General features: G+C 44.1%; 1 protein-coding gene across 1 annotated transcript in view; it reads left to right on the forward strand.

The window, feature by feature from the left end:
- The window catches only part of pcxb (pyruvate carboxylase b), a 265842-nt gene that overhangs the window by 112258 nt on the left and 134900 nt on the right, over positions 1-18684 (forward strand). The window contains exon 12 of the mRNA XM_076034155.1: positions 8215-8397. Within this exon, the coding sequence (XP_075890270.1) occupies positions 8215-8397 (183 nt within the window). The remainder of the gene's footprint in view (positions 1-8214; positions 8398-18684) is intronic.

The following is an 18684-nucleotide window of genomic DNA, read 5'->3' on the forward strand; positions in this document are numbered from 1 at the left end:
CTCCAATCAATGTAATTGCCGTTCAATACGGAAGTAGATCAATGAAAGGCTCCCCTTGCTAATTGCCATAGCTGTCACCAGGGCGAAGGTTTGACACGAGCAGCCGGTTTCTCTGCGTTCCTCAGAGAAGAGCTGCTTCTGCTGTGAGAAACAAAAAGGTCTTTATTTAGATTCCTCCCACACATATTGTCTTATGAGATTTGATTGAATATTCTTAATGTGTTGGGATACGTTCTCACTGACAGCAAATTTTATACTGTACATAGTTAGCTGTTGGTTTGCTTGGAGCTCGTGCTTATGTTCAAAGAGCAGAGACGAGAGTTGCCGACACTGCCCAACAAGAAGTTTGGGGTATTTAGCTTTGGTACAGAATTTCAGAATGGACCGAAAGTGCACATTTCACTCTTGAACGTAATTTGACTTTTTCTAAACGTTTGAATGCACACGTTCTACTGTTCAGTGTTTTCGGACTTAATGCATAACACGCTGTTCTTTGACAAGGTGATTTACCCCAAAGACCATAAAAAAAAGGTGTCTGGTCCTTTAATGATGATCACTAAATGGTCGAGTTCACCGTCATCTTCATCACGCTGTTCACATTTTGACATCATGACACCAGCAAAAGTCGACTATCCCCCACATTTTGTGAGCAGGACTTTTAAAAGCCACTGGATTTCATTTTTGCAGACAGGAAACTGACATTTTGTATTTTCTCAGTCTTACAAATGATGTCCTCAGTCATTAGTAGACTACTAAATGCTAATGAGTGACGATATTAAATGTCAGTAAGACCACAGCCGTAGTTAAATTCCCTAGTTTGAAAAGTAGCAAAGTTGTGGCACATTGATTTGGGCAGCTTGCACAGACTAGACTTTAATTTGCGGGAAAAGTAAACCGACATTCTCGTCCAGGACGACAGCAGGACGCCCAGTTGTGATGGATACCAGTTAATTAAATCCTGAAGATGGCCGGGTTTCGTTCTTTTTTTTTTCTTCCCGGAACTGTCCATAAACCAAGATAAACCAAGGTCCTTGGGAGTTGACCCACTTATGAATTTAGCCGTTAAAGGAGAAAGCAGGGAGATGCTTCCGAGACACTCAAACAAAAACTAATGGCCAAGTTTGCAACAGTTTCTCTTTCACCCGCTAAGAGACCTCGAGACACCCCACCAAAAAAATCTCAAAAGGCTTTGAAGCAACCGAGACGTCCTTGTCAAACGTTTCCCGGTGAAACAAAACAAAACAAAAAAAGTCTTCCCCTGCTCACTTTGAGCCTCTGTTGCACACTCACCTCTTCCGCCACTCGATTCATTTCAAACATTAACACAGCATCCTTCCCGTCTTCCCTCCTCATCTCTCCGTGTTATTCTGTCTCTCTGCTCTTTACCGCCGCTGCCTTGCCTGCTCCGCTGCCTCTTTAATTGGTGAGATATCAGTCGAAGCTCAGACGTTGCCGTCGCTCGCTGCCTTTGTGCCTCGTTCCAGACAGCACATGTCTCAACGTTTCCCCTTCCACACGCCGGCTTCAAGTGTGTCTGCGCCTTCTCCTTTCACCCTAGCTTGTGCTTCATCACCACAAGCACAAACTCTGCCACGGAGTCGAGAGAGGAGGCTGAATGAGGTGCGAGTGGGATGATTCGCGGCGAGAGGAGGCAGAGTCGACGTGTGGGTCTGGATGGATGGCACCTTTACAAAGCAGGTTCAGAGGACTGGAATGTCTGCGGTGGCTGCAGTTCAAATATCGAGATCAGGCTATTTTTGGATACTGCTGGTGCTACCTAAGCTCTCTCGACTAGCCTTTATTAGAACTATTTTACAGCACAACAAATGGAAATGGCTTAAATGGGCAGCTTTGATAAATGGATGAATAGCAGGTCTTTTCTGACGTCAGTCATCAGTCACCATGTAAATATAGAAAATGAGCCGATAAATCTTTGGTTTTCACAGTTTTTCTTTGCAAAGTAGCAAATTGCATGATTTTTTTTTGTTTTGTTTTGACGTCCCCAAGAAACAAAGCAGTTCAGATACCTAAAGCGACACTCATAAGAATTCATAAATATCCATTCGACAAATGGATGTTTCTAATTAGCAAACACTTTAGCACGTTGAACCAAACTCCACTCCATCTCAGCTGCATGAAGCAATAAACCATCTGCAGGATTGTTATTTTTGGCGAACATTTATCGAACTCTCAACAAGGGAGAGGAATGGCTTCCTTCTTTGGAAAATGGCAGAAATTTGATAGAAAGACAAAAATGTATTGTGGTGCTAGAATGACAAATCCTAGTGAAAACGAATCAGAGCGGCTAATTACATGGCCGCAACCCAAAGCATTCAGCCATGCATATGTGGTGAAGACAACTTGGTGACGTTCAATATGACCATCAGAATGGGGCAGAAAGAGGTTCTAAGTGACTTTGTAGTTTGACCTTTTGTCCACATGATTATTGCAACAGCATATTTGTAAAATAAATAAATACATACTCACGTTTCTTGGACGAGGCCTTTGAAAATACAACAAAGTCATATGGAGGCCTTTGCATCAATGAAGTGAAGCGGGAGCCTTCCTCTCCGTGCAGCATAGAGCAGGTTCATGAAGGGATTTGGCTCTGAATGAGTGGCATTGGCAGTTGTTAAGAGAAAGTGAGGTTGCTTCAGCTTTAAATTGTGTGAGGTGTGATCTGAAATCTCTTCAGTCAGACAGATTTAAAAAAAAAAAAAAATCCTGTTATCTATTCTTGGATCAAAGTTATTCCCTCAGACTGATAACAAGAAGCACCAAATATGTGAACAAAAGTGTAATACTGATACCTTTCTCTGTGACTGAAGTTTGAATTTCTGGAGACAGATATCCTTTTGTCTTTTTCCTCTTGTAAGGCAGCGTTCCACTGCAGTGAGGGAAGCGATATATATCTGGACTCTTCACGCCTCTGGCTTCCTGGGTTTTTTCTTCTTCTTTACTTCTCTTCCTATTTGTAAGGTTTCAACATACGCTGACGATGCTTTATGATCTGGGCCTCTGAAAGTTGTCCAGAGGCCATTGTGACATTCCTGACAACGCTGGTGCCACTGGAGCCACTCGGCTCCCTCGCCGCGAATCCTCCAAATGGAATGTGTGTTTTAAAGATATGACATGTTTCACAAGGCCTCAGAAGCAGTCGAGGCACAGTGGATTTGTGCCTCGACAGCTTTTGACGCGTCTACCGCAGAACAACAGCCTTTGATTTTGTTTTTTTGAGAAATACGGCGCTGACCTAGTGTGTGCTGCTCAGAGGAGAATAAACTCCTACAAGGCGGGCAGGCTGACTACACAACTGACTTGCAATATGATGCAAAAATGAACGTTGTGTTTCTGCATTGTGTTCTGATCTAAAAAGACTTGATGGTGCTCGTGGAAAAGCGTGTGTGGATTAACTGCAATGCACGGGCAAACAAAGGGGGATATTAGCGGATTATTATGGACGAGGAGCGAAGCAACAGCAGCTTTATTTCAGTGTCGGGACGACAGGGGTCCAAACTAATGCTGGTGTAGGTCCTCCACCCCATCTCTTTGTACTTAATTGATCAACATTTCTCTACACCCAGAGAACAATGGCATGGAGAGAGGAAAGCGGGACTTTCTTGTCAGCCGCTGCTGTCAGTTTACAGAAGCTGACTCCTTGGCTTTTATTTATTTTATTTTATTTATTTTATTTCTCTCACACTCGCCTCCGCCTGTGTTGGCATTTTTGCACAGCACTGCTTGGGTAGGACTCTATGTCGATTATATGAGATGAAGGCACCCTTTTGTCTCTGAGAAGGTTTGCTGTGACATTGTTAATCTTGTATCTATATGCCCCGGAGCACAAATTAATTCAATTTTTTCTCACAAAGAAAAAGTCGCTCTGAAAGACACAGCAGAGGGGCATGACTTTCCTCATTAGCATGCTAGTATATACACGTAAAATGTGAAACAACTTCTTTTTTGGCATGAAGGGACATTGTGTGAGATTTAGAAGCATCTCATGGTGAGAAGGCAGATTACAAATAACGTCAGTGTTAATCTCTGTTTTTCCCACTTTATCACACGTCTTCCTTACACAGGCTGTGATGTCAGAGTAAAAATCACACCAAAGAGTTCCGTCTTAATGAGTAATGTAAGTGTTCTCGTCCGTCCCCTTCAATATGTTACTCATTTCACCTTTAACAGGTCAGTAGCTGCCACAATAGGTGGATAAATAAAATCAGTGGGAAGAATTAATTCTTTCTTAATCGTGCATCGAGTGATCTTGAACTGTTAACTGCACTGTTAACCTCATCTTCATGTAGATGTGTACATGCAAACACATAGATAATATTTTTTGCCTGCGCCCATTGCACTTAAGGTTTTTAATATTATTCAGGTCTTACGCAGTTGGAGCCAAAGCTTTAAATGCATTTAATTGCTGACACTTTATTTTGTTAGTTTTTTTCTTATTTTTAATCTTTTACATTAATTAATCTCACTTTTGTTTCACCTTCAAAGCAAATGCCGTTCCGCAGTATTCAGTGAAAAATGCTCAGCAAATATTGTTGCATATTTTTTATTGTAGATTCATTTTACGCAGTTACTCCAAATCACCGATTCCACACTTTTTGCAACAATATAATTAACCTAAACTGGCGAATAAGGAGCTCCTTGGAAGGCGTCTTTACTTTTACCAAGGTCTGTGCAGCTGGTGCTGCCTTATGCAAGTCTGATCATTGGTCAGGTTTAGGATTAAGATATTGTAATGCACATTTATGACAAGTGCATGAAAAAAGAATCAAAATAACAATTTGAAGAAATCGTCTAATTTGGTTCATTTGAGGGAAGACTAAAATATCAAATGTGCACATTGGAAGATGGAAACAGATTTACTCAAAACCTTGTGGCATGAAAGGTACCTTTAAACATGATCAATAATAGCTGAACTGAAAGGCCAATAACAGACTGCCAATAACTGCATGCAATTCCCGCTCACATTCTCTCAATATGTCAGGGTCAATTGCCAGAAAAAAACAGTAATTAACATAGTTATACAATAATTTTTCCCTCTGTTCGATCAGTTATTCCTAAAAATCCCATAATGTACAGTAATTTGACCCCCTCTGCGAATCATTACATGGTTAAATTAAATCAGGATATGGATCCTGTGCACAAATACACTGTTTGTTTTCACTCATTATCTGGTGCTTACTTTAATGCCAATCATTGCACGAGGTAGCGTGCGGTGACACAAGAAGGTGTGAATGATGGGCAATGAGCGCAGAGAAAGAGGCGCTGTCCTGCAAGAGGCTCATTATTCCAACAGTTATCTCAGGTTATTTAAAGGTAAACTGCATTATAGGCTGTAACATTCACGGCTCGAGATAATGCGTTATGGTCCCAGATGCTCCTGATACACATCAGAATGCAAATTCAGTTCAGACGATAATTTCCCCCCAAAAAATAATCTCATTTCAAGTCGCTGGTACGACACTTTAACATCCCATCTGGCAACACTGGCCGGGCCGCCGAGCTGATTGGTTTTCCACTCTGTAACCAAGCAGTCCTAAACCAGCTGAGTGGTGTTACAGTCCCCACAACAGGTCCAAATTCTTCTCGTTTTCCCTTCTAGTTATGAAACTTTTCTTCTTCTTCTTTTCAAAAGTTGCTTCACATTGAGATGCAAAAGCACTCGGACGGCATCTCGAGCGCGAGCATCCCGCGGAGCTTTTGCGGAGATGATGTCAGGACCTGCAGACAGCCGTAAGGCCGTCACGACACTGGGGGTGTTTACAGGCACGGGGAGGCGGCGGCCGGGGATCAGCGTGTCGGCCAGCCACAGCTCCTCCGAGGCAAAACCAATCCTTTGTCTCGTCCTTTCATCAGCCCACACTGATAGCGGAGTTAGCCGACGCTCACGCTGTGTGTGATCATACGTGGGAAGGCGCTTAAAAAACCGCTGTGATGCGCAAGGCCCCACTTGTTTGGACGTATCGACAGGCTGGAGTCAAAGCTTCGGGTTTAAACGGGATCCGACCGCTGCGTCCCCTCCGGCTGGAAAGACGCTTTGATTGTTAAATCACGATGCACCCAGGAAGCGCGGTCAGCCCCGTCACTGTAGCGCAGCAGTCAGCGCTAATAGTGACATCACTCTGGTGTATGTGCCGCTTGGCCTGTGGAGTTACAGGGCGGTGGAGCAATTGCGAGACGCCTTCGTTCGCAGCGAGGAACGATTTAATGAACAGAGAGCAAAAGTAAATACTATGTGGATTTTCCTTAGGGGCATTTGCGCAAAGAGTGTTTGGCAGCAGCCTGAAGTCTGTGCACGGCTGTCTGTTTATATAAAGCGCTGTTTGATTACCCTCTCAATAATGAAGAACTCTTTTACGTTGCTTTTTTTGTGGCACGCTGGGAAACATAGCTGATGAAGTTTTTATTTTTGGTTTGTTTCCATTTCTGAAAAGTTTTTCTTAACTTTTGATTTATTTATTGCTTTTGGACTTGTAAACGTTAATCTCTCTCATAGTGGACATTTGTTTTGCGTGTGTTTATTATAAATTATTTAGTGAAGTATAATATTTGTGATATTGACACGTTTGATGCCGTTTTCTTCCATGTCTTTGCTTTCCTGCCATTTGGTGGACACGCCGTCGTCGGCTCTCTTCAGTTAAAGCTAAACTGCAGAGTAGCCGCTCGACTCGTGCACGTGAGCCTTTGGAAGGTGCGAAGTGTGAAAAATTTGAAATCCACTTTGGTAACACTTGGAGCTCTGATGACCTGCCTGGAGCATTGAGAAATCAAAGGGGTAAGAGCAGGATTTTCTGAAAATCACAACCTGCTAACGGAGGCTTTGAGCCTTCAAACGGCGCGTTGTAAAGGTGTCAAGGCTGCGTGCGCGAGCGGCAATGCCCGTGACCAACCGTTTCCTCTGCTTCAGCAGCTCATACATTTGCAGCTTTATGTCGGAGAGCCTCTTTCATCTTGGCCCTGATTCACAATTCAGAAGGTCAGAGCCCATTCTTTGTCAAGGACAATCCTGTTATTATTATTATTGTAGATATTAAAGGGGAATAGTCGGACACATCAAGTATTTAAATCTTAAACTCCAACAAATCCGCTCATGCGGCTTAACAGCATTTTATCTTCTCGTTTATTGATTTTTCTCTCCACGATGTTGAGCCCATACTCCACAGCACAATACGTCATAGTTCCTGGCCTCAGTTCGCTGTGGCAGCTGCGCTATGTGTTGCCATGTGAGCCTGTTCAGTGTCTTTGTCAACAAGTCTGAGCTTTAAAAAAACGAACAGAAGCGGCAGAATCAAGACATAGTGGGGAAATATTGTTGATCGTAAATGTTGGCACGCTCGCTTGAACGCATCGCGGGACGAAATATCACCCGCGTATCACCAGTGTGGCGCGGCGTTGTTATCATTTCTGCTCATCTTCCTCCTTCTGGGCCTCGAGGGCCTCCGTATGCTTCAGTGTTGGACCGTCTTCACTTCTCGCCTTCAATTCTCTGTCTCTGCCGGCCTGCCAACTGCTGGGGAATGGCCTGTCCTCTCCGTTTCTCACTCATCTCAGCCTCCATTTCCCTCCTGGCCCTCCAACCTCTCATTTTACCCTCCTAGGTGTGTCAGTGATTGAATTCTCAGTGCCAGCTAATTTGCTAATGCTAATGCCAGCTGACAACGTGGCCACCTGACTAATAAGATTCTTGGCGTCTCGGCCGCCCCCCTGAGGAAATGTTGTAAATAAGGTATTGGAATAAAGTGCGTCAGTGGTGGAGGAATACTGCACCGCCTTTTAGAAGACACAAACATTTGACTCAATATACTGCGCAGGAAGGTTTTATCTGGCCAGTTAATTTTGGGAAACACTTTTGGGGTTGTTTTGAAGAAGAGAAATACTTTCATGTTACAACTTCTCAGACAAAGCCTCTAAAAATATGTCATCTGAGGTAACTGCGACAATAATGAACAAACAAAACATAAAAGCTGTTTTTGTTCTTTTTTGGCAAGACCATCTTTAATTAAACATCCTTGGCTTTAACGAACATGAATTTTAAACATCCTCTTCGGCGGATATCAAGTGGTACTCTGAAAGTTCTTAATTAAGTTGCATTTCTTACAGCATTTCTATCTCAACAATAACAACAATGTAACAATTAACAACTTCTCCTCTGATGCAGAAGCCAACCGTCTAAGCCGACTTGTCCTGTTTCCCCATCAGGTGTTCCGCAGTGGTGAGGGCATGGGGATCCGTCTGGACAGCGCCTCTGCCTTCCAGGGAGCCGTCATCTCCCCACATTACGACTCCCTGCTGGTGAAAGTCATCGCCAGCGGCAAAGACCTGCAGACGGCGTCGTCCAAGATGAGTCGAGCCCTGGCCGAGTTCAGGGTGCGCGGGGTCAAGGTAGGACAACTCATACTCACGCTTTGTGTGCCGCTGCTTCGAGCCTGTGTTCTTGTCAAGCCTTTATTTTTCTCCGGAATTACAAAGCGATGCCCCGTCGGTCGGTGAAAGCGGATCGAGTCGATTGCCTGGTTTTTCATTTTTCGACTGGCTGGCGATTCAGCGTTGGACACGAGATGTAACGGTGTGAATGTGACACGGTTGCCATTTAGTTTAAATCTTAGCAGACTGTCTGGACTTCCAGACTGGCCCGCCACCAAATCTGCAGCCTCTGTGCGAAGCTGCCATAGTTGTAGCTCTCGTCGAGTTCACACACTGGGCTGAGCCAATGTAAGGTTTGGATGTATGTGTTGCTTTGGTGTCACATCGCTGAGACGCATGATTGGCAGCATTAGAATGACAGTGACGGCGGCGACCGGCTCGACCTCAGTCTCTAGGAAAGTGTGCGGCGACGGTAACAGGCGCAGCTGGAGCCCAGGGCGTCTCATTGAATATGAATAGGAGAGGTCTGAGCTCTCAATTTAAGATTCGTAAGAGTTCATTTGAGGTGCAGAGGGTAATGGGAGGAAGGCGGGCTCGATGTGTGCTGTAGTCCTGATTACGGTGGCTGCTGTGTGAATATATTAAAGTACACTGACAACCATATCCTTATTTTCCTTTTGAACTAAACATGTAAAGGAATCAAAGGCTGCGTTTACTGTCTGCCGGGCGACTCCGGGCTTAAGTGCGTTGAATAGCAAATGTAGAGTTTTGCATTTCCTCCAACGTTGAAGAGGAGCGGCTCTGTTGCTTGCATGGGTGAAGCAGGAATACACAGCGAGCAATTAGGTCAGTGCTCCTGTCAACTTTGCACCCATTTAATTTGACAGTATTTAGTGAACACTGTCAAACTCGCAGTGTTTCTTTGTGGAGGTTGTAGTGATCTGGGGCCCAGATCGACGTGCGACAGGCTGCACTTTGATTAAAGGCGGCTCAGAAATTCAAAAACTCCAAAAATAGAAAATGTGTTTGTGGCAGGTGCCGCTCAGACTGCACAGTGACAGGCTGCCACAGGATGGGACAATAATGGCAAACTGCTCGCTGTTAGCATTAACAACCAACAGTTGTAGCTGTTGCCTGACATTGTTATCCAGGCGTTGTTTAACATTTGCTTTTTAAATTGCACACGATTGGCAATAACCATTGCCGGATGCGAGAGTTTGCTTCTCCCACTGCCTTCCGCACGGGCGGCTCCGTTACCGAGTGAATGTAACCAGTGAATCAGATTCGAAACTGAAATTTTAAAGACGCAGGAATTGAGGAACAGAAGGCACCGACTGCCGCCCGTTTGACGCTGCTTGACAAAGTGCCATCTTCCTCAGTGGTGTGGAATTATATTTGGCATTTCGGAAAGCTCCGCGTCATTTCATTTCATTTCTTTATTTATTTATCCATTTATTTATTTTGGCACAAAGAATGTGAAGCGTGTTAAGCTGTAAAAATGTCACGCGTCCGGCGGCAGAGAGAGAGAGAGAGAGAGACGGCGGGAGTGATTGACAGAAACACACACAGAAATTTGGCAGGAGGTTAAGCTGGATAGATAGAGGAACAGAGGGAGAGCGACCAAAGGGCACTCGAGATGGATACAGTGTAACATAAAGCGACAAGTAAGCAGGTGTGTCCCATAGAGACCAGCAAGCTCCTAGTGCATGTGTGTACGACGTTGTAATTACTGCATCAGAATGTTGATGTCTTCAAAGGGGCAGTTTGGCCAGTCCTGAGGTGTCCTCACATGAGAAGATGTTGGCCTTAATTCATAGACACAGTCTGAACTGAGGTTTGCTTGGCATTAGAGTTTGTCTGCTGGAGTGGGTTTGTGTTTGGCTGTGGCAAAGGATGAAAGATTAGAAGACGTGTTGGTCGTCCTCTCAAAGATAGAGAGACAAACGTGTGTGTGTGTGTGTGTGTGTGTGTGTGTGTGTGTGTGTGTGTGTGTGTGTGTGTGTGTGTGTGTGTGTGACCGCATATATTCTGATTTCTAATCCTTTGTGTGTTGCCCACAGCCCCTGCAGCCTATTGTTATCTTTGACGTGACGCTAATAATAACATGTCCTGCGTTCATCTTATCAGCAGCATGTTGTCGTCGCTAAGTTGTCCTTCACGTCATGTTGCTGAATGTTCCTCAGCAACGGTTCCGAGGAGTCAGTGGAGACCTAACGAGACCTAACAACCATTCAGAGTTTTCTTCTTGTTATTGTACTTTCATTGTCATCTCATGTGCTCGCGTCAAATGAAATAGCATTTTGTGTGTGTTTTTTTTTTTATTCTTTTTTTTTTTTTTTTTTTTTTTTCAAAAACCAGCCAGAGAAGTGAGGCAGGCACCAGCTGTTCTCACAATCCTGATGAGTTTCCGCCTCTTGTCGGAACCGCTGTTTCCAAAGCGGGAGGTGATGCAGACTGTGATGCTGCACTCAGTCGTTCCTGGATAAAAACTTGTCGGTGCTGGAACGGAGGGTTCCGCTGCCCTCAGCCTTCGCATGGGGAGGAGGAGGTGTTGTTAGGCCTTGTAAATGACAGCTGTGGGGTTGGAACTGGACGTCAAGTCATCACTCAGACACACACACACACACACACATAAATTGTGTCTACAGATGTTAAATGACAGCATATGTAACCTTGAAGGGTCGGCGGCTCGGATCCCAACTTTTGCACGCTCAGTCTTACCAACCTCCAACAGACAGTCGGCCTTAAAATTGCCCTGGAATTCTTTTTGCCGACACCTGGGATACAAACACAGAGCCGCTGCCGGTCGATCAAAGGAGGCGCGAGTGCATATTTGCTCCTGCAGAATACCACTGGTAAGGAGAGACGCCAAACATGTCACATCGCTTATGTTGTCCGTTTGAGTCAAACGTGTGTTTGCGAGAGCGTGTCAGGCTGCCTCGGGTTTGTTTCCAGGGTTTCCACGCAGACGCTGCTCTGCTGTGGGCAGTCCGGTTTCATCTCTGTTAATCTTCTCATCTGATGCTGAGGGCACCTGAGGTGCTCCGACCCCCCTGTGTGTGTCAGAGGTTGCTTATGATAGCCATCTAGAGAAGCTCTTTGAAGAAAATCTCTGTCCGTTAGAGCCGGCAAGATCACAGGCGTTTCTTGGGAGAAGTTCACAGAGGAGAACCTCGGAGCTCCTGATGCATGTTTCCTCTCCTTACTTTGAATTTCAGGAGACGTGCGTCCTTTTTTATTTTTTTTTCCTAACCCTGCTGCAACCGATTGGTCCGTCCTCAGCACCACATCCATGACTAAACACAGTGGATTTCTCGTAATGTTGGTAATTAAAAATACATCATCTCCATAATTACTTTATTGAATGTTTTAATTTTTCTTCATATTCTCTAACAATCCACCGTAGTTGGTCACTTGAGTGCTGAATTTACATAGCATATTTCCCAAACTAGAAGTTGCACTTTTTTTTCACAGCATACCTGGTCCTGCTACTTATAGTCTGGTGTGACTAATGCATCAAGATATATAGAACTTAACATATTTTAAATGTTAATTCATAATGCCAAGCCTGAACTAAGGAGTAACGTATGCGGTAACATGCTTCATCTGACCTGATTCTATTTTTTTCTTCTTAAGTGCAACAGATTGGATCTGTGACGTGAATATATAAGCAGGAATAAGGTCGTAGAATTAGACTTTTGAAATAAACTGCACTCAGCCCTCCTTCAAATGTGGAAATAAGCCAGATATTTGCCAGTGTATCTAATATTAGCAGGGTTTTTTTTCCTCTTGTTTGCAACTTACATTTAATACATCACTGAAAATGCAACAGTGCCACATTTCAAGGATTTAACATCAACTACTACAGCTTTAATGTAAACTAAGGGATAGTTTTCATGTATAAATGAATTAATCTTCTTGCACCTTCATGTTGACATCACTGCTGCATACACAGTATGCTCAGTCTGTGCACTGTTAAATCCAGGATCCAGGCAGCTTTTGGTTTAAAGGCCCACTGTGGACAATTCTGATGCCTCTAGTGGCAGTAAAGTGCATTGCAAACAAATGAACATGCAGTTTAATCCAATTGGGACTTATGCACACGGTCACGGTGTAACATTGTCCTCAGCCATCAAACGGTGAATTGCGATTAAACTGCTTGGCTAAATGACCTGCACTTTAGAAAAAAGTGACCCCTTAAGTCACTGAGTCAATCTGCTAACGTTTTCCTTTCATCAGCAAGCTCCATTTGGGGGCTGACGAGCTGCTGGAAGCAGCTGTGATGGCAGGGTAAAATCACTCAACCCCGAGTGGACCCACATTCTGGGCTACTGTAGAGATGTCAAACGTGTCTTGAAATGTGCCGTCAGGCCTCACACACAAACGTACACATGAACCTTCCCTTCCCCCAAATGAAATGACTATCAGCAAATTAAAACCGTGTATTTCACTAAAAACCTGCAGATACGTGTTTTAAACCAACATATTCTCGTACGCAATAGGCGTGAGGCCTTTCATTATGATTATCTTACCATCTTCTGCAGCTCCAAACGCTGTTTGTTACTGACTTCCATCCTCTTTTGATGGTAGCCAATAGCTTGCAGGTGATTTAAAGTTTAAGAAAGGTTTGAGCAAGTTTAAATGCAGCCAACAGATATAGTGACTTTTAAAGGGTAGACGAAAGCACATAGTAAAAGGGGAAAAAAAAGAGACATGGTCCTGAGCAACACAAGAGAGTTGTGCACCGGAGCCTGTAGTGTAAATCCCGCCAAAATAAAATTCTGCAGCCTTTATTATGCGGAGCGCAGGTAATAAATCCTCAGCCTCGGCCGCAGTTTGTTTCTGCCCCCTCTCTCTCTCTCTCTCTCTGTCTCTCTCTCTCTCTCTCTCTGTGTACCTCGTCTCAAGCGCGTCTTGGTGTTTGTTAACCTGCGACAGGAAGGACTTGTGTACAGATCATTGTGGCGGAGCACCCCGTGTCTCACTTCTTGTTCTGTCATGTCTAAATCCCTTATCATCTACTACCTTTTTCCATTCCCTTGTCTACCTGCCAAGTGAGATCCCCCTCCACCCCTCCACCCCCCCTGCTGCGCTCCCCCTCCCCTCTCCTAGTTCGACCCCTGTCTCCCTTATGAGCAAAGTTCTCTTCAAGTTCTCTCATGTGTATCTCTTGTTTTCACACTCCAGAGCTCTCTCTCTCTCTCTCTCTCTCTCTCTCTCTCTCTCTCTCTCTCTCTCCCTCTCAATGGTTCACTGATTCTGTAACAGCTTCCCTTTGCTTGTCCCCCATTTTTTTTTAAGGAAAGGAGAAAAAAATAATTTCCATTTTTCATGGCTGTGGTCTGAATCACTCAAATTTCTCTTGTTTGTAGTTGTGCAACAGTTACATAAGCAAGTTTTCCTCCAAACTAAAGGTTGCTTCATTTCCTCACCTAAAATAGGCTGTTTTGACATTTGAGTGATGTGATGACAGATCTCAGATCTGTCTGATTGTTTTCCTTAATCTCAAACATGATGCCAATATTCCAAATAATGTTACACCACAAATTGTTTTCAAGGTTCACCAAGCACAGGTGAAGTTCCGTTCTGAAGGCCCCCGATGATTTCAGAGTGGACATGTGAACACCTTGAAGTGAATTGATTTCATCTTCCAGTGAAACATTTTGCTCATCCAGTCATTTATCTAGGCTGTCCTTGCTTACTTGTCACCACTCAGGCCACTATATTCCCTGAAATGTCACTTTGACCTGAGCTGGAAGGAGCTTCCAATAAAGAAGATCCTGTCCGCCAGTAGATCTGATTCCGAGTCCGTCCCTCAGCTTTGGCAAACACAAGAGCGGCGATGGGAATCAGTGCAGGCCTAAGAGGTTTAGTCATAATCTACAGACATGCATATGCACACTGAGAGGTGCACATTCCGTAGAACACACACGTGCATGCGCACATAAAAATGTTCTTAATGCGTGTCTCCAGTGGCCAGGTGATCCGTCTTTTCATTTCACTTGTCTAAGCAACCACTTGCATTGTGCTCTACCACTGCAGCAGGCTGCTAATTGTCTGTGTGTGAGCACAGATGTGTATTGAATGAACATTCACTGCACACATATTTTTATGTTCTCTTTTTTTTTCGCACTTGTTTTTGCAAAAATTCTCCCTTATTTTCCTTTGAATAAAATATTAAGACTATGCTCCTTTCATTCCTAGTAATGAGTGTAAATTTGGACGGGAGAGAGATGGAGAGATCCAGAGGAGAGATGGATTCAGGATGAGGCAATTTCAGGAAATTAGGTGGAACTCAAAGGTGGAAAAGGAGCGTATGGTAGGAAAGGAAAATTAGAAAGGAAAGGAGATGGTTTGGTGCAAAATTGTTAATACTGATGTAGAAAATAAAACCACAGAGAGAAAATAGTAATAACAAGCCAAACATGTTTTCAGCTTGTTGAATGAGTGCAAACTGACTTCTGTTACAAAATGCTGAGTCCGCAATGTGTTATTTACTGACTCGTGAATCAGTGAAATGACTCGTCAGCAGCTGGCCAAGAAGAGACTGCAGAATGCGTCTCTATTGTGCGACTGATGTTCTGATTGCATTTGTATCAACGCATCAGCTTAATCGCTGCTGGCAAAGAAAACAATAACTCTTTTTTTGCTGTTTCAACTTCAACTCGTCACATCTGCCTCCCTGCAATGAGGCTATAAATATAAATGTTTCCCCTTTGAGAATAGTTTTTCTTTCACCCCTTTTCACAATGAAATGGGCATTTTTCCCATTTCAGATCAGAGATGTCAGCTATATGAATCAGTGGGGACTGGCAGTGCAGCAATGCTTTGACTTGGAGTCTGAAATGACTGAAAAAACAGATTCTATTTAATGGTGGTCCTCCGTGCCCTCACTGTGGGGTGCTACAACTGTCGTGACCCTGAGGAGCTTTGAAACTTTTTCTCCATTAAAGCGTCTGAGGGCCCTTTTAAGCATAGCGTCATATAGTGGTTACCCAACGCAAAGGCTTTTTTTTTTTTGTTAGATGAAACACAAATATATAGGCTTAGCACAGGGTTTTTACTCCCAATGTAAAGCAGGATTTAGTTTTATTTCTCAAAGAGTGTTCAAACAGGCAACAAAGGATCCAGACGGTGGGAAGCAGATAACAAGATCAGAGGAGACGAGGCAGAAAGCAAGGTAGGCCAGAGTTGATACTGAGCCTGGTTCGTACACGGCGAGTGGGCACGCAGTAATTTAATGTAACATGCATACAAAATGAACAAACAACATTCATTTAAGAAAAACGGATGCTTTATAGGCAAAGCAGCGGCGTGCCTGCTTGTATATTTTAGTGCAGACATGATTTGAACTGCGCCTCAAACTTCGGCTGTCAGCCAGAAAACTGCACCCAGTTAAAAGTAAATAGATACACAAGAGATAAAATATAGATATTCCAACTAGTAAATCTAGTGGTACCCATCCTGTATTAGATGGCAGTATTCACACTGCCAACAGTGTTGGCAAGTTTCATAAATTCTTCATGGCCAATGTAATGCTCACAAGGAGATAAATGTCCCATAACTTTATATGTGCATTCGTTATTGGGTTTTTTTGTTTGTTTTTTTTTTTTACTCTTTTTGTGAATTTCCTTTTTTGCTGTGCAACAAAAGAATTTGGACATTATAGCAAAATCAATTTTTCAAGCCTTCTCTGTGGCAATCTTTTATTTAGCCTATTGTCTGGGACGTGAAAGATGCGCGCCGGCTGTATTCTTTAAACCGACAGCCTCGGCAGCCAGGAGGTTGATGGGAATTGAGAGAGAGGGACAACAGATGTCACAAACACACCACGCTGTAATACTTTGCTGGCAGTTTTCTGTGGTTTTTCTTTTCGGTGAAAGGAGGAATGCGTGGGTCTGAGTTGCGGCGCTCTGGCGATAGACATAGCCCACTTCAAAGCTAAAGGCATGGCGTTTTGTGAGCTGCCTCCTCTTCAAGGCTGATTTGTTCCACTCCATTCCTTCGCCGCTCATTTCTCTCTTTCACGTCTTCCCCCATGCGCTTCTCGTCCTCACGTTCCTCCTTGTTGTTTCCTCGCTTTTTATTTCCCCCGCAATCTGTCATCCTGTCTGCTCCGACGGCACAGCTTGGGTTTGGCTGCTGCGGGTACACAAAAGTCATTTCGCAAACTCACACTGATGGTGGGTGGGGGTCGGAGTTGCCAAACAGGCGGGTGTCAGCGTGAATATTAATTTGTGATTAGAGCGAGAGTCCCGCCAAGACGGTAAGGGAGGTGGTTAAGAGAAGGTGAGGACCTTGCTTATTGTGTGAAATGTGATCAGCAGGCTTGATAGATGCACTCTCCAAGGGGGACGCTGCCACGGAGCCTCATGTCTAAATGAGTTCAATTAATTTCGTCTCTGTGTGCTTGCGGGTGGTGAGTTTATTGAAACTGATAAGATAAAGAAAAGCAAATCAAAAATTCCTTCTGCTTTTGTCTTGGATGCTGGGAATTGAACGGCAAAACAAACCTCTGCGTTCATGAAGTCACGATTTCTAAACCGTGACCTGATAATGCGAACATCCAGGTGATACATTCATTTGTAACGTCTTGAAAATGTTAGATTTGCAATAAATGTGACTGAAGCACAGGGACGTAGTCCTCAAGGACAACAGCATTTATTAGTAGTGCTGCGGCCATAAACACAGCACAACTGTTGTCAAGCTGCAGAGCTCGACGGGCGCACACAGCCCCTGCAGGGCGAGTGAAATGCACTGGACCTGTCTATCGTAAATTCTTGACCGCTATAGCTCTCCAGCAACAAGCCTTTGGGTACATTCAAAGAACATCCATAAAGGAACAGCAGCTAATGGTCCAGCGTGCCCTCAGAAAACACAGCACGTTGAGTCCAAACTTTTTGGCAATCAGCATTAGTTTCAGCGAAGGGTCGGGCTGCATGATGCACGATGTACTCATTAATTTGAGCCAGGTAGGTTTTCACTCTGCTGGTCTTCCGGCGCCGGCTGAACTTTCAGCACAAGCAGCCACAAGCAGCCTCTTTTGTTAGCTCAGAAGCTATGCAGCCTCATAGCTAACTGTCATGAATATTAAGATGTAGCAACAGTGCAGCGCATACTAATTCAAATATTTTCTCTCCCTCTCCCTGATGCACACTCACACTCTCAGGAGAAGGGTCCAGGGGGAAATAGCATTTTGTAATTAAGGGTCTTTCACACTCTGATTAATTGACGTGATCCAGCGCTCACTCTGCCACACGCCCGCGCATGTTTGTTTTTTTTGTTTTTTTTGGTGCTTAATCATGCATTGCACACACAGACACACACACATTGCCATAATCTGCGCTCAAAACCATTAACAAACACTTGAGTTGGCTTATTTCCACTAAAAAGGCGGAACAACAAACAAAACGCGGTCGAATGAGTCGTGATTATGCAGCTTCCTGAATGGGACAATTCAGTTCCCAGGTAGGTCACTGTTGAAGAAGGTTTTAATGCAAAGGAAACAAATAGGACCTTATCAGCCCTAAAAATTAGCGGGGCCCACCTTCGCTGTGTAAGGCCGTCACCGAGGTTGTAAAAGGCCCCAGTTTCATCAGTGGTGTGAGAGCCGAGACCCCCAGACTGGGCCTCGTTAGGCTCACACTTTGAACCACAGGACTTCTTCCTACTGCCAGGCCTTTTTGTGTCTTATTGACTCGCGAGAATGACAAGCAGCACTAAAGCCTGCCATTCACCTTTTCACTCCAGTCTCACTCTGTGAGTGGGATGAAGTTCTTTTTTGAGCAACTTCTATCAAAGGCAGCGTCGGTTCACTGTTACGTGCACTGACATGAGGGCACTTGTGCAAAGGTAAACTAGTTTGCTCACATCGTCAGAAACCATTTAAGGCCATGTGTAAAGCTACACAAACCCTGCACAGCTCTCAATATAACATCTGTAGGGACAAAAGATAAGAATGTATTCAAATAGACTTTTGAACTTGAGGCAGAAGTTGTCAGATTTCCAAATGAAAATGTTGAAACTGAAACTGAGGTGCAAGAACTCGAAGTGAATAACTTGCAATTCAAAAACTCCTGAGACGACAATGAGGCTTCATCCATGCTGGACCATTAGGCTTGTGTGTTTGTGTCGTGCGGGCACAGCTGTCTGTGCACAAGTCTCATAGTGCCTCTTCATAGTGCCTTTGAAGAGAGAAAATAAGAACAGACATGTAAAAACTGTCGTTAAAAACGCGTAAGTGCGGGCTGCTTTTTTTTTTTTGTTGTTGCTGTTGGCAGGAGATCCATGGATCTGCAAGTGAAA

Source organism: Nelusetta ayraudi, unplaced genomic scaffold (assembly GCF_046127955.1).
Source record: "Nelusetta ayraudi isolate G7.1 ecotype Tasmania unplaced genomic scaffold, CSIRO-AGI_Nayr_v1 ptg000042l, whole genome shotgun sequence".
NCBI lineage: Eukaryota > Metazoa > Chordata > Actinopteri > Tetraodontiformes > Monacanthidae > Nelusetta > Nelusetta ayraudi.